The sequence below is a fragment of the Pelophylax lessonae genome, assembly GCF_965119305.1.
Source record: "Pelophylax lessonae genome assembly, chromosome: 2".
Lineage (NCBI taxonomy): Eukaryota > Metazoa > Chordata > Amphibia > Anura > Ranidae > Pelophylax > Pelophylax lessonae.
The window spans coordinates 406,554,315-406,571,684 of NC_138769.1; the positions used below are offsets into that span (position 1 = coordinate 406,554,315).

Genomic DNA, 17,370 nt, shown 5'->3' on the forward strand with positions numbered 1-17,370 from the left:
ACTACTGTTCTCATCGGCTTTTACAAACAAAACTCCTAAGAATACCTTATAATGACAGGTACAGTAAGCAATATGCCAGGTGTAAATGTGACTGCAGTACATTTATTGGTGGTTTCTGAAATAATGTTCCTTTATTGCAGCATTTGCCCCTGCCATATCACATGGTTTGGATGGCTGAAAACCTTTCTTTTAAATTTCCTTGAAGAGCTTTGTGTTGATCAGACAGTTGTGTCAACTTGTTTGGAATTTCACCTGGCTCTGTAACTTCCAAACTATTAAGAGGCCACAAGCTTCTCTATATACTGCATGTTCAGGCAAAGACAGCATCAGAAGATTTCCAATATTGAATATGGAAACTCTAATGCATGATTATCGTGGTAAAACAGCTTTGCCAAATTGTATAAAGAATTTACTTAAGACGTTATTTGCAGAAGTATTCCAGCCATAAAATCTACTCTTCAGGCAAAACAGAAGGCCTGGGGCTTTTCTATACAAAAAGATATTAAAAAAAGAGTGGTCCCTGCTAAGTTCAAGGTTTTATCAGAATTTTAACTGTATTTGATCTGCACACTTCACCAAAAGAGCTTAGAAATCAGCTTGGTTATGCACAAGGTATACAAAAGGTAATAAAAAAGCACAACAAACAAAAAAAAGGTCCCAAAGCCTGTAGACTATCCTATAAACTATAACAGGAAGGGATCGTTGTTTTTTAAATATTTAAAATATATTATACCTTTTTTTATACCTATTTTTATATCTATCTGTCTCTTATATATACAATCTTTTTTTTACAAAATCCAGTTATTTCTGTTTTGTTTTTTGTTTTTTTTGTTTTTTTTTAATAAGTAATGAGTGACGGCTTAAAAAAGTTATTTGTTAACCCTAATCATAAAAAATAAATATGTAAACCATATACAAAACCACTAAGCATTCCCTCAAATGCATAGATGAGAGTTTGCAGCACAGTGCTGTGGTCTAGAGCACTAGATTTGATAGTAAAGGTTGTAGTATTTTAGCGACAATGTTTAAAGAAAACCTGCAGTCAGAAAGACTTTTCTCAAAATGTTAATTATCTACGTGCTTTGCAACCCATGTCTTCAATATAGACCCAGCACACATATGCTTATCAGAGTTCTGATTTCCCCCGCTGCACACTTGTGACTGGTAAGAAGTGAACGTATTGAGGTAAGAAACAGGCAAGGAATTTGCTTTTTTTAAGTTTTGGGTGCAACATGACATCTATTTTTTACTTCATTCTTACTAAAATACTACATGTAAAATTTTACAGAGAAAGTAAGATTCCTCCATTAATGACCACAATAAGTGGCTGAACTTGCAAACTTGAGTTCAGGGATTTCTTTACTTGGGTCATTAAAGATAATAGCAGCTATTTTAGGGGGAACTTCACTTTTTCAATCAACATTGACTATTTGTTACCCTTATGCTGCTAGCATTAGTAAATAGGTAGGAAGCTATATCATATTTTCTTTACTTTTAACATTTTTTCCGGTTCTTCCTGGTTTCTTTGCCTAGGCAATGATGCCATACATCCCAGGAGTCTTCAGGAGGGGAGGAGGGCATATCTCAGCATACCTTCCCCTCCTGCCTGCAGCTAAGCACAGATAGATTCCAAGAATAAAACAAACGTTTCATTAATCATTTGACCTTACTCAAGATGCAGAGGTGCTCAGATGCAGTGTAGTCCTGCTTTAAGGATCTAACCTGGCAACATCTCCCTAGAACTGATTATACAGGCTTCCTCATTATCTAATTGAATTTTAGCTTTGACAGTTGGTTGATTGCCTTCTTGTGCTGGCTTTCATAGCTGATCTTTCATAGATTCTTCATTCATTTATACATCAACTAGTGTAAAGTATTGTACCCGCGATGCAATACCAGGCTCCTGTAGACATTGCTGACTGGAGTGTTCAGAAAGTGTCAGTGAACTACTAGGGTGCTGATTAGCGCCCTGGTAGTTCATTGAGAACTACGTGCCGTCTGCTGCAGTGGGAGATGGAACTTATAGTTCATTCATTCACAGATTTCTGCTGTCACAGGAAAAGGCAGGTGAGGGAGATGAGGAGGAGGATGGTGAACATGCTACACCCTAAATACAGGTGTAACATGTAATATGTTCAGAACTAAGTTGAACTACCTTTAAGTAACACAATATAATGCTTATAAAAGTTGTCATCCTGTATTGACAGTAGTCCCATCTATAATGTTTCCACAATCTACTGCAACAATATTATGCATACAGTATTTACGGCAAGACTACATTTAGGAGCGTTTGGGAGATAGCTCATATAAAAGAGGCTTACAGGAAAAAAAAATTGTGGAAGATCAAGTAATATTAGGGAAAGACACCTATGACAATAGGGTATGGAAAGCACATAAATATAACTGTAGTCAAGCTTTAATTTGCTCTGTACCAACCATGCAGAGTTCATGTCAGTGTTATTACTGTTTTACATGCTACTGTATACTTGTGCATTGTGCAGGTGATGTGTGTTTATTTTAAAAGGTAATTCTCCTCTTGAGCACTATGTAAATGAGCGCAGTATTAAAGATAAAGCTAATTTTATTCTCTCGTGTGCCGTAGGTATAATATGCCTTAGTCTTTTATTAATATAATGTGTTCCATAAATGAGCATTAAGAGAGAAGATAACATTTATTAACTAGTTTTACAGCACTGTATTGCTCAAATGATTTGGTGCAGTTAATATAAACATGCAATACAGTAAGAAAGAGGGAAGGATAAAATAATACCATCAATTTAGTATAAAATACTAACATGAGCACGAAGTATTGCTAAGTGACCTAATTTTGTTTACCTAGCATTTTATACTTCATTTTACCATGTCCAAGTAGATGCTAATTTGCTTAACACTGTGCATCAAATAGTAAATAAGTAAAAAAAGTTAATAAAATACCACTTCTACATGCCTGCAGTAGAGCAATACATGTCATTTCTCTTGCTGGATTGAGATCTGGCTGAGGTAAGTATAAGGGGTGCACTCGGAAGGTTTTTTACCTTAATCCTTTTAGAAGCACTTCAAACATAACTAAATCTTCCTATCCTATCCTTTACAGACAAGGAAGCTGCCACCATAGCCTTTGTTTGGTCTATAGTTGCCATGGTGATGCACAAGTGATTAGCTATGACCCCAGCCATTTGATGGCATGACGGTTCAACTGAAAGCCAAAATAAACACAATAGCATCTGTAACAGTTATCATCCAAGATATGTTTCATTTTAAGCATTGGCCTTTCATTTAATAAGTGGCCATTGAACTTCTGGCATAGCCAGACATAAATCAAGGGCCTGGACACAAAATCTTATGATACTTAGCACAATCTGTGGTCAAATGCAATATTTTCTGTTTTAAATAAATAAAAAACATTCATCCAGCACAGAAAATAGCCTAATAACATTTGTATTTTGCCCCATTCACACAGAACAAATGTGCATGCACTTTCACTATACAAATTGCTAGATATTTTTTTTAGAAATATTCCTCTTAATATTTTGCATATATTTTTTCTCATACACAAGCATACTAAACTGTTCCTGCACAGACAATCCTACCATATATTCAGTGGGAGATTACATGCAGGATAGTTTGAGTATTTGCCTAGTGCCCCCATATTCCAGCAGGAAAGATTTCTTACTGTACTGGAAATTATAATGTTCTTAATTGCTAAAAGTAAAGTGCAAAATTACCCAAGGCCAGAGGTTTCTCCTCTCCTTCTCCTCTCAAGTGGAATATTTCCATACTCATCACCAATCTAAGAGGCATCTTCTTCACTAAAGTGTAAGGAGGCACTCCTTCACTGAGTACGAATGTAAGGGGCACTTCTCCACTGACCACCAATGTAAGGGTCAGGAGCATATCATGAAATCAGCAGGCCTGTGTGCAAGATAAAAAGTGGGGCCTAGGCAAAAAAAAAAGTGGCGTCCATAGCCTGCTGTGGTAAAATGTGGGCGGGGCTTAAATTGTGCTAAATATTGAGTGTGGCTTAAAGTAGGTGTGGTTTAATAGAGTCTGAGGTGCCTTACATAATGCAGAATGGGGTAATGTTATTTAGAGAATGTACAGTGCGGAGTGTATGGAGGTGGGTAGTATGTGCAGTAGAGGAGTATGGAGTGTATGGTGGTGGGTATTATGTGCAGGAGAGGAGTACGGAGTGTATGGAGGTGGGTAGTATGTGCAAGTGATGAGTACGGAATGTGGAGGTGGATAGTATGTGCAGGAGAGGAGTGTGGAGTGTATAGAAGTGGGTAGTATGTACATAAGAAGAGTGCAGAGTGTATGGTGATGGGTAGTATGTGCAGGAGAGGAGTGCAGAGTGTATGGAGGTGGGTATTATGTACAGGAGAGGAGTGCGGAGTGTATGGTAGTGGGTAGTATGTGCAGGAGAGGAGTACAGAGTGTATGGTGGTGGGTAGTATGTGCAGGAGAGGAGTGTGGAGTGTATGGTGGTGGGTAGTATGTGTAGGAGAGGAGTTTGGAGTGTATGGAGGTGGACAGAGTGTGCAGGTGAGGAGTGCGGAGTGTACAGCAGTGGGTAGTATGTGCAGGATGGTGTCAGTAGGGCAGTGGATGGTGTCAGTATGTCTTTATTTATTTTTTTATTATTATTTTAGAATTTAGGCTGGGTTATAATGAGAGGGATAGCATTCTTGTCTGGATTTCAACAATGAACAAGAGATCAGAATGTTTCATTTTTTTTTTTTTTTTTTTAGGGCTCATTTAAAATCTGCTTGAGGAAACATTATTATTATTTGTAGTAATTGTATTAGCAACAATATTATTACAATGTGATATGGAAATACTCGCGCCAAGGAGTGCAAAATAATGTCTGTGGGAAGCTGCAATGTAATCAGGTGCACTAAAAATTAAAAATTAGTGATCTAGGATTGTGAACAGAAAAAAGCTTACTGCGCTACCCTTTTAGCTAGTGAACAGCTCTTGGTATGGGTTGTTGATTAACAAAGTGCAGTATAGTGAATAAAAATAAATAAATACGTAAGTATGGATCACTCCAAACTCAAATATAAAGTGCAATGATACCCATATGACATAAAAAGAAATAAATACAATAACAATATAAGTATAAATATCAAAGAATGGTGCAACAACAGCATACATTAAAAATATGACTTAAATGGTGACAGTCCGTTTATCGTGACTAAAGTGCAAAGTGCTGGATAAAAGTCTCTTGTGCAGATTTCAAACGGTGGTGACTCCTGTGACCCTTTGATCACCCTCCAGTGCTCGAAGGTAAGGTAGCCCACTTACCAGATATGGTGGATTCTTATGGCGTACGCCAAAAAGAATCTATAAACGCTTGTGTGTTTCTCTTAACCTCGGATGGTCCGGTTCTGTGTTTGGCCCATAAGTACTCGGGATAAACAAGAGAGAGAAATGCTCCTCATAGTGTAGAAAGGTAACGACCTTTATTACTCGAACACATGCATAAAAACACACTTTTCATGTAAAAACACATCCAGTAAAAAGTCCTTAAAAACTGTGATGAACTCCAGAAACTCTCGTGCAAATAACGCAAAGAAAAACCGTGATAGGTCACAGCAAAAAGTGTGGGGTACCCATATGGATACTAGTACCGCTGCTGAGCTGCCATAGTGCCTCGCGGCACGGTAAGTCTGGACGCTGTGTGATCACCGCTGGGTTCGCCGTACCCGGAAGTGGTGTGGCGGCGTGCGGTCCAGCGATAGCTCAGAGCGAGGCAGCGTGCGTACCAACTTGACGCGTTTCGTCAGAGATGTGACGTCTTCGGAAGTGGTACGTGTGCTGCGTGTCAGCTTGGTTTTATGCGGAAGGATGAAGGTTCAGCCCATCTTGATCCCGCCTCAATAATTTATGCAAACCGGAAGTAATTCATTGAGTCCGCGATCTAATTTCTATGTACATATTACTCCCATTTGTTATTGATGTTAGATACGAATAGCTGTTTTTGGGTCGGCCTAAGACCATTTGTTTAGTTTAAAATCATCCCGAAGCCATTTTATTACTATTGTGCCATAATGTATATATAAGGATCAATCAATTACTTCCGTATGGAGCATAATCGATTGTCATTACATTCATAATTACTAAATCACTCTTTAACCAACAATAATAATTTACATCATTATTATACTTATAAAACATGTTACAATACACTAAAGGTTTAATTAATAAATAGCTCGCTCAATACTAATAGGCCTACTGTAATACACTAAGGAATTTGTTCAATGTGCAATAAATATAAATAAAACATAATATAATATATGTCCCCTTACATTGTTTACATTATAAACCCCTTGGTGTGTTGCAAATATTAAAATGATAAAAAAATATATATATGTCCATTTACATTAATAGCATTAGAAAATAAGTTAAATAAATTACTTCAGATTGGAAACCCCTCAATCTATTTAAAAATTTGTTATGAAACAGTTTATGTCTAAATCTTTGTTCATTCCACCAGGTTGTAATGTGCCTAACTCACATATCCAAAAAGTTTCGTTTTTAGATATTGCAATTTTTCTGTCTCCTCCCCTCCAATGCAGGTCTACCGTGTCTATGCCGCAAAAGCGTAATAATGAGGGGTCCCTATTGTGATGGGTCCTGAAATGCATGGAGAGGGTATGTTTCTTATATCCTCTTCTGATATTCCCCAGGTGTTCACCTATTCTTGTACTCAGTTTTCTAGTAGTGCGGCCTACATATTGCAGACCGCATGGGCATGTGGCCAGGTAGGTGACATGGGTGCTTGAGCATGTTATTAGTTTTTTAATTTCATATTCCTTAGAAGTGACGTGAGAAACAAAGGAAGTTTGTTTTCTAACCCTTGTTCTCACTGTGTTGCATGCCTTGCATTTATTGCATGCGTAGAAGCCCTTAAAATCCAAAAAGGTGGATACCATCCGCCTTGGTGGATCAGGAATGTTATGGGCTAACTTATCTTTTAGTTTAGGTACTCTGCGATATATGAATTGTGGCTTTGGTGGTAGTATAGTTTTTAGGGTGTTATCCCTCATTAGTATGTGCCAATGTTGTTTAAAGACTTTTTCTACTTGTTTATAATTTCTATGGTACTGTGTAATAAAAGCTAAATTAAAGTGGCTGGTGCTTGGTTCATTAGCCCTATTTTTATCTTGCAATAGGGTGGTCCTGTCCTTATTTTTTACTTGATCTCGCAATGTAATTAGTTTTTGTGTGTCATATCCTTTGTCTGAGAATCTTTCTATGAGGGTATTAGTCTGTTCAATATAATCCCTGTCATCCCTGCAATTTCTTCTCATTCGTAACATCTGACCCTTTGGGATTCCCTCAATCCATCTGGGGTGATGACAGCTGTGGGTGGGTATGTATCCATTGCGGTCTGTGCTCTTAAAAAAAGTTTTGGTATAAAATTTCCCCTCTCTAATGTAAATAGTCAAATCTAAAAAATTTACTTCATGTTTGTTGAATGTCCCAGTAAAACTTATCTTATAGTTATTAATATTCATGTTTTCCATAAAAACTTTTAAAGACTCCTCTGTTCCGGACCATACAATAAAAATATCGTCCCTCATGCCAGAAGTAGTTGCCTCCCATGGCCAGATCTAGCATTTCTCCCATTAAAATTTGTTGTTCTGATTTTAAATCTGTTTTATCTTTTAAAGCCCACATTATTGCTCGTAGTGCATCCGTCTGGTCTATGTTAGTATACAGCGACTCAACGTCGACTGTAGCCATGATCATGTGTTCCGAATTTGATCATTTCTTAAGCAAATGGGAACATGAAGAAATATTCCATACATCCAACCAGAATCTTTTAATTTATAAACGATACATCGACGATATTTTTATTGTATGGTCCGGAACAGAGGAGTCTTTAAAAGTTTTTATGGAAAACATGAATATTAATAACTATAAGATAAGTTTTACTGGGACATTCAACAAACATGAAGTAAATTTTTTAGATTTGACTATTTACATTAGAGAGGGGAAATTTTATACCAAAACTTTTTTTAAGAGCACAGACCGCAATGGATACATACCCACCCACAGCTGTCATCACCCCAGATGGATTGAGGGAATCCCAAAGGGTCAGATGTTACGAATGAGAAGAAATTGCAGGGATGACAGGGATTATATTGAACAGACTAATACCCTCATAGAAAGATTCTCAGACAAAGGATATGACACACAAAAACTAATTACATTGCGAGATCAAGTAAAAAATAAGGACAGGACCACCCTATTGCAAGATAAAAATAGGGCTAATGAACCAAGCACCAGCCACTTTAATTTAGCTTTTATTACACAGTACCATAGAAATTATAAACAAGTAGAAAAAGTCTTTAAACAACATTGGCACATACTAATGAGGGATAACACCCTAAAAACTATACTACCACCAAAGCCACAATTCATATATCGCAGAGTACCTAAACTAAAAGATAAGTTAGCCCATAACATTCCTGATCCACCAAGGCGGATGGTATCCACCTTTTTGGATTTTAAGGGCTTCTACGCATGCAATAAATGCAAGGCATGCAACACAGTGAGAACAAGGGTTAGAAAACAAACTTCCTTTGTTTCTCACGTCACTTCTAAGGAATATGAAATTAAAAAACTAATAACATGCTCAAGCACCCATGTCACCTACCTGGCCACATGCCCATGCGGTCTGCAATATGTAGGCCGCACTACTAGAAAACTGAGTACAAGAATAGGTGAACACCTGGGGAATATCAGAAGAGGATATAAGAAACATACCCTCTCCATGCATTTCAGGACCCATCACAATAGGGACCCCTCATTATTACGCTTTTGCGGCATAGACACGGTAGACCTGCATTGGAGGGGAGGAGACAGAAAAATTGCAATATCTAAAAACGAAACTTTTTGGATATGTGAGTTAGGCACATTACAACCTGGTGGAATGAACAAAGATTTAGACATAAACTGTTTCATAACAAATTTTTAAATAGATTGAGGGGTTTCCAATCTGAAGTAATTTATTTAACTTATTTTCTAATGCTATTAATGTAAATGGACATATATATATTTTTTTATCATTTTAATATTTGCAACACACCAAGGGGTTTATAATGTAAACAATGTAAGGGGACATATATTATATTATGTTTTATTTATATTTATTGCACATTGAACAAATTCCTTAGTGTATTACAGTAGGCCTATTAGTATTGAGCGAGCTATTTATTAATTAAACCTTTAGTGTATTGTAACATGTTTTATAAGTATAATAATGATGTAAATTATTATTGTTGGTTAAAGAGTGATTTAGTAATTATGAATGTAATGACAATCGATTATGCTCCATACGGAAGTAATTGATTGATCCTTATATATACATTATGGCACAATAGTAATAAAATGGCTTCGGGATGATTTTAAACTAAACAAATGGTCTTAGGCCGACCCAAAAACAGCTATTCGTATCTAACATCAATAACAAATGGGAGTAATATGTACATAGAAATTAGATCGCGGACTCAATGAATTACTTCCGGTTTGCATAAATTATTGAGGCGGGATCAAGATGGGCTGAACCTTGATCCTTCCGCATAAAACCAAGCTGACACGCAGCGCACGTACCACTTCCGAAGACGTCACATCTCTGACGAAACGCGTCAAGTTGGTACGCACGCTGCCTCGCTCTGAGCTATCGCTGGACCGCACGCCGCCACACCACTTCCGGGTACGGCGAACCCAGCGGTGATCACACAGCGTCCAGACTTACCATGCCGCGAGGCACTATGGCAGCTCAGCAGCGGTACTAGTATCCATATGGGTACCCCACACTTTTTGCTGTGACCTATCACGGTTTTTCTTTGCGTTATTTGCACGAGAGTTTCTGGAGTTCATCACAGTTTTTAAGGACTTTTTACTGGATGTGTTTTTACATGAAAAGTGTGTTTTTATGCATGTGTTCGAGTAATAAAGGTCGTTACCTTTCTACACTATGAGGAGCATTTCTCTCTCTTGTTTATCCCGAGTACTTATGGGCCAAACACAGAACCGGACCATCCGAGGTTAAGAGAAACACACAAGCGTTTATAGATTCTTTTTGGCGTACGCCATAAGAATCCACCATATCTGGTAAGTGGGCTACCTTACCTTCGAGCACTGGAGGGTGATCAAAGGGTCACAGGAGTCACCACCGTTTGAAATCTGCACAAGAGACTTTTATCCAGCACTTTGCACTTTAGTCACGATAAACGGACTGTCACCATTTAAGTCATATTTTTAATGTATGCTGTTGTTGCACCATTCTTTGATATTTATACTTATATTGTTATTGTATTTATTTCTTTTTATGTCATATGGGTATCATTGCACTTTATATTTGAGTTTGGAGTGATCCATACTTACGTATTTATTTATTTTTATTCACTATACTGCACTTTGTTAATCAACAACCCATACCAAGAGCTGTTCACTAGCTAAAAGGGTAGCGCAGTAAGCTTTTTTCTGTTCACAACAATATTATTAGGTCGTTGTATTATATGAAGCATATACATAGGCCTATGTAATTGAAAAAGTTCTAGGAACGTTTTATTATATATATTTACTTTTATAATATTCAACCGATATTCATTATATATTGGGGGATGTATTTCTTGAATTATATGTGTATTATCATTGATATAGTAGGTATGAGCTTCAAATATACAGAATAGGGTAATATGTATACCATTATTTTTTTTTAAGAGCTAATTCCACTTAAGTTACTTCACTTACTTACTTATAAGGAATGTTAATTGAAGTGGTCTCAAATCGTATGCAAGTAAAATATATATCATATGAGAGTCTGTATTCTTGACAGTAAAGTGGCATGGGGGTAAACATTCTAGGATTTAAATGTTTCTCTGAGGCTTAGGTCAGAAGGTTATTTTTAAGAAAATAAGTTGAATTAAACTATTTTCCCCAAATTGTTATACAGACTAACAGTGCCCCCAAAGTTAGAGCGATATAGAGGATGAGCCCCTATCTGGTGTATTTTCTTGTGGAAAACAAAATCCATGCCCACATTCCCAGAGGATAAATGTTTAGTGTAAGTGAGAGACGGGGGAGAATTGAAAAGTTCAGGAAGGAAGTAAGATGCTCTGATGAGGTTCTGACACACTGATGGGAGAGATTGGAAACTAAGGCAGGCTATCCAATAGTGCCACCCACGACAACAGACATAGAAGTCTTTGGTAAAGTATACATTTCTATTTTTTCCATAGGCAATTTGCTTGCCATATACATCTGACTGAACCATTATTATCCTTATAGCATTAAGATTTGAATTTAGATCATTCTAACTGCAGTATGATTGGTCTATTTTTCAATCTTGGGGTAATTATACAATTTTATGTATAGATTCCCTTTAAGCTGATTTCCGTCCATTGTATATGGGGCAATTGTTTTCTTAAAATAAATTAACTTATTAGAAGTTTATTTTACCAAAAACTATCTGGACTTCTAGGAAGTCTTGGTGCATATTGTAACAATTTTTGTCCATGCATTTTTTTTAAACATTGAGTTGTGAACATCTGTTGGCTGAAAGAGGTCACGTGTCAAATCTGTCAAATTTTGTTTACATATTTTGGGAGCTCATGAGAAGCTATTAATCACATTCCAGAAGTTATGGGTTTTGGTTATGTTGATATTCTGTAATAATATCCTTTTATTGCATTTCTCACATTACCTGTGCGATACATATTATTGAATTTTGATCCACATTTTGTGTTTTGCTACCAGTTATCTTTTTGACATTATTCTGCACTGATTTTATTTAATAAAAATATATATTTTTGAACAAAATTGTATTCCTCTTATCTTCAGGTTAGCGCCACTAAACGATCTCGAGTTTTTGTTGATTTATGGAAATAGGTTGAGAATCTCCTTACTTATAGATTCTTGCTTATTTGCATAAATAGACACTGTTTATCAGAGCAGTATAAACATTCTGACAGTACAGTATAACATGTATAGCAAAAAATGACATAGAAAAAAAGCATTTAATTCACTTTTCCTTGCAAGCTTCCTTTATTTTGTAAATAATACAATGGGGACCACCCAAAAATACATATCAGTCCCTCATCTGCTGTGATGAGGGTCTGGTATGTAGTTTTGGGGGGCATCCCTATTGAATTATTTACAAGATAAAGGAAAGTGGAAACCTGCTGGGAAATGTGAATTAACAGCATTTAAACAGTTTTCGTCTTTGTAAATGTCCCTTTCACTATGCTACTTTACGTGGTAAATATATACTCCGATGTAGTGTTTTGCCAATGCCTTTGCTATTAGCCCTAAAAATAGGAAAAATGTATTAGACAGATTCAGCTTGCATTGACTTTAAAGAGGTTTAGATTAAGGATCCGAACTTGGTATGTTCGGCTAAACATCTTTAGATCAAACCCAGGTATGTTCAGCTCATTTCTACTGACCACCGATACAAGGATGCATTTCTCCACTGACCACCAAAGTAAAATGTAATCTCTCCTCTAATGACCTGTGTAAGAGGGGATTTCAAAATTGATGACTAATGTATGGCAGCATTACCTATGAGGTTTTATCCTTTTCACTGGCTATAAAATGTACAGGAAGCTTTTATTAGGAGGCTGTCCACTGACTATCAATGTAAAAGGGGTGATATAGGGGTGCACAGATTACCATAGGCACCAGAAGATAGGAGTCATAAAGAAAAAAAAACTGACCACTGGCCATTAGTAGTAATATTAATATTTATTAGGGCACCAAATGCCAGGCTTCACAGAAATGTCAAATGTATATGTGCTCCTATTAAGCTTGAAGAGGGATTATAAATTAAACGCAGCTATGTCCCAAAGTACACTGAAACTGTTATTGCACCTATTATTTATTTTTGGATCTCTGCATTTTTAAATGAGAAAACTCAACTGAGAATCTTTCAAAGTCTTCCTGGGTCCATACTCTGTTCTACTGCCTATATATAAAATATATATCTATTTATAAAATTAAGAGAATACTCACTGAATAATAAGCTGGTATACAGCTTGGGTTAACTCATCCATTATCTTCCTCATCTGAACTGAAGATAGAAAGGAGGCACTTGAGTCAGTCTGGTTGGTGAGTAATTGGGTTTCAGAATCTGCCATAAGACCTGAGAAAAGCACAGTAAAAGGAGGGGTTAGTTTGGCCAGATTTTTTTCACTAAATAGAATAGAAAGCCTTTATTGTCATTATCTAAAAAAGTACAATGAATTTAAATGCCACTCCTGAAAAAAATGGTGTAAACACATAAAAATTACATAACACCCCACAATGCCTGCTCCCCCCAACCCACAACCCTAATAAATAAGATAAAAGAATACCCAAAATAATAAATATAAATAAAATAATAATTACTACTTTTAAATGTCACACAAGGCTATAACTCAATTTACTATTATAATAGATGCACACTGTTGTACTAATCAAAATTATTAATTACTAAAAGATAAAAAAAAGGGGATATCCCCTATTTGTTTGCAATTTATTACTTGGGAAGAAATCTCTAAATCTGTTTGTCCCTATTTTAATATTCCTGCACCTACCAGAGGGCATCAATTCAATCATTTTTGCTCTACGAAAACAGCAGGAGGAACTGAATATATCATTCAAAGGGAGTTGACAGCAAATATTTTTTTGTGCATTCCTTTAATGTTTGAAGAACTCTCCTGTCTGCCGCTAAACAATGGAACACCATAACAAAATATAGTACGCCAGTATGTTCTCAAATGTAGAATAGTAAAAGGTTGCCCACAGCTTAGGCACCCAAACTTAGGAGGAAAGTTATTGTATAAATATGACAATTCTGCACTTCATAACATCAATAAGATGTCCAGATGCTATGGAGGTTTATCCAGGGGCTGATTGAGAATTTATTTTAACCTATATAAGGACCCATTCATACTATATGCGTTGGGCTGAGTTGGGCAGCATTGCCCAGCACAGCCCCAAACAATTACCAAGACACTTTGCCTTATATCCTATTGTTTCTGTTCACAGTGGGGGTTTTTTTCAGTCTATCTCCCTGGAAGTGACAAGGACGCTGCATTTCTGGCAAGATCATCAGGTATTTTCTGTACTCGTTGACAATGTTCTTAGCATGGGAAATGAAAACTAGTACAACCACATCATCAACCATATATACTTTTTTTTTCTTGGGTTTAGTTATTTGTCAATTAAGAACAGTCATTATTTACTTGTTCTCTTGGTATCTTACAGTAAAATAGATACACAGGTCACACAGGGCATCAAAAATAAGTAGTGAACTATAATGTTACTTGAGAATGCACAAACATCCTCCATGTTTATGAAGTCTATTTGGCCCTCTAGCCTAAGATTGTATGACTAGTTTTGTACTGTCACTCCCCATGTTTTTGAAGCCTTGCTAAAAATATGTCAAGAATGATGAATCAATAATATTCAGTATGGTAGTTGTTCACAGCAATCACTACCCTATGTTGCGTATATAGTAATATAAAAACAGTATAATCTCCTACTAACTGCCTTTATCATAAAAAAAAAGGAAAAAAAAAAAAACCAAAGCCATACAAAGACCATTAATTTATTAAACAGAGCAATGAGCAGTATCTTTCTCCAGCAGTGCAAAGGTCAATAGTATTCCATTCAGCAATAATAAAATAATTGGTAAATTATAGGTGTGCAGTCTGCTATTTATAATCCAGAAAAAGCTAAATGAATTAGTAAATAACCGTGAAGCGGCACACAAGAAAAGAGATAGAATGAAATGCATGCAAATTAATATCAGCAAAACACAAGCTTACTATAGCAGTAAAGAAACAGAAAATATGCTATGCTAAGCAATATCAGCATATCATTAGTTACAAATCAATCCAGTATAAAATAAGCAAATTACAAAAGTCAACAAGTCACGCTGAAATTCATATTGGATTCATTGAAGGTACCAAAAGCTGCTCAACTGTACTTAAAAACCCTTCTGTCAAGCATACACACATATGCAGCCTCACTGAAGTAGGTCTTTTTTTGTAGGGCGCATATGTGCGCATCTGGGTATAGTAACATAGTAACATAGTAGTTAAGGTTGAATAAAGACAATAGTCCATCCAGTTCAACATGTGTAGGTGTGTGTGGACGTATTAATTTCCCATACTCCCGAATGTTTTTATCCTTGAGATGTACGTCCAAGAGTCTTTTAAAAGTAGCCATAATCCCCGTATGTGCTGGGAGCACCCAGCAAAGAGACCAAGTTGTCACCTACAGCTCCGGGTCTCCTACTAATGATCATGAGCTGGGAGGAAGCACTCTCAATTACATGATCTTTATGATTGCCTATGATTGCTGATCACAGTGATCACCCAGGATAATAGAGCAGGCATGTCACTTCTGGTTCTCGTGCACAGCAGTGGAATAGATGTAATCATTGAGATGTGGCTCTTGACTTTAAAAGGGCTCTGATGACTCAGCTCCCTGCCTACTGAGGAAGCCCAATTGGAGGGCGCAACATGTCTAGGAGGGAGGAGCCAAGCCCAAGACGTCAAGCCACTGCTGCGGTAGTGGCGAGCTGGCGGACAGATTTGTTTTAAAGCAATTTTTGATTGCCTTTCTTGTAAGTGTTATTATAAGTGGGGGATAAATAAGTAAATTTGATATGCAGAGCACTGTGTTGTTGCCCTTTTTTCCCATTTAATATATGGGGGATGCCAAACAAGTGGAAGAAGAAGGTATTACCATCCAATGTCTGAGGAGATCAGATCCTATTATCTTGGGATATTAATAGCCTATTTTTATTGTATTGGAGGTGAGCAGGTTTTTCACCTGGTGGCGGATTGAACACTATTAACAAGAAGAATTGGATTAAATTAGTATTGGTTTAATCACAGTGATCAGCCACGTTACAGCTCACCCCTGTATATTTTCTCTTCTTGAATGGAGAATAAGATACATAGTAACTTTTTCTTCTTGCTAGAGGAGAAGTTTTTAAACAAAAACAAAAAAAATGTGTAAAAAAAGAAATAAAATATAATAAAGATAAAATAGCTAGATTATTGTTTGATCTAGGTCAGTGTCTGGGTCTGGGTTAGGGCCAAAGGCCATAGTCCAGGTCAAAGGTCAGGGCCTATCATAATGGTCAATGTGTTTTAGGTAGGATTAAAAAAAAGCAAAATGAGCAATATTTTTATTATTTTGTGCCAGTTTTCTTCTAATAATATAAAAAATTCAGGAAATGTCCACTACCATGTACCACCAAATGAAGGTCAAATTAAGCAGATGTGATTATCTATACACCGGTTTACTAACATGTACCAATATTGCAAAACTGGTTTAAGATAATTAGAATTGAGCTTTTATTTGAGTAGAAAGGTAATGGCAAAGGGGTTAATTTACTAAAACTGGAGAGTGCAAAATCTAGTGCCGCTCTGCATACAAACCGATCAGCTTCCAGGTGTTTTTTTTTGTCAAAGCTTAATTGAACAAGCTGAAGTTAGAAGCTAATTGGCTACCATGCACAGCTGCCCCAGATTTTGCACTCTTCAAGAGCATGCTTGAAACTCTCTGTATGTTTGGATTGCCATTTTAAATTACCATGTACCCAACATGTGCTGTCTCTTCTTATCATGCATGAAAAAGGAAAATCATTGACAGCTTGCTTTTAAAACATGATAAAAACAGATGTCTTTTACATTTTTGCAAGTGTTAATAAGTGGAAGCCCAAGATTAGTCATATGTAGGCAGATTTCTCTCTGCATGTACTCCCAAATTTAATATTCTATATATAATTGGTATGCTCTGCATGTTATCCCACTGTATCTGATCTGATTGTGTGTACTCTGCCTGTATGTGCCCCTTTAAGGATTATTCTGACTAGGCGTTCTTTCTGTGCATGTTCTCTCACCTGCTTGCAGTCTTTTTAGAATGTATACTGAGCTGCACAAGTGAAGCTAAGTTTACTTTCTGGCACAGATCCTGAGTGCTAGGATGACATGCGCAGGCGTGACGTCGTTCTGCGCCAGCAACCCAGTACTGGGAAGAAGCCAGGTAGAAGATGCTGGTGAGGAATGTCAAATCATTGAAGGAAAGGTACCGTATTTTTCGCCGTATAAGACGCACTTTTTCTTCCCCAAAACTGGGGGGGGAAAAGTTGGTGCGTCTTATACGGCAAATGCACATTTTGCCTGCTGCCTGGTGAGTCCTGACGTCGCAATGGGGGCGGCGCCGGTGCGTGCGTCAGTCACGCACCGTCACCGCCCGATCTCCTTCCCGCCGGACCGAGAGAGCGGCCGTCAAAGAAGCCAGAAGAGGACGAGAGGAGCAGCGCCATGGACGGTTCCAGGAATCCCGCCGCAGTCA

The 17,370-nt window shown here is 37.1% G+C and overlaps 1 protein-coding gene across 1 annotated transcript in view; it reads right to left on the reverse strand.

Annotated features, from left to right (window-relative positions):
• Positions 1-17,370, reverse strand: part of LOC309548132 (uncharacterized protein) — a 707,228-nt gene that overhangs the window by 194,708 nt on the left and 495,150 nt on the right. Inside the window, exon 80 of the mRNA XM_082248097.1 lies at positions 13,027-13,156. Within this exon, the coding sequence (XP_082104223.1) occupies positions 13,027-13,156 (130 nt within the window). The remainder of the gene's footprint in view (positions 1-13,026; positions 13,157-17,370) is intronic.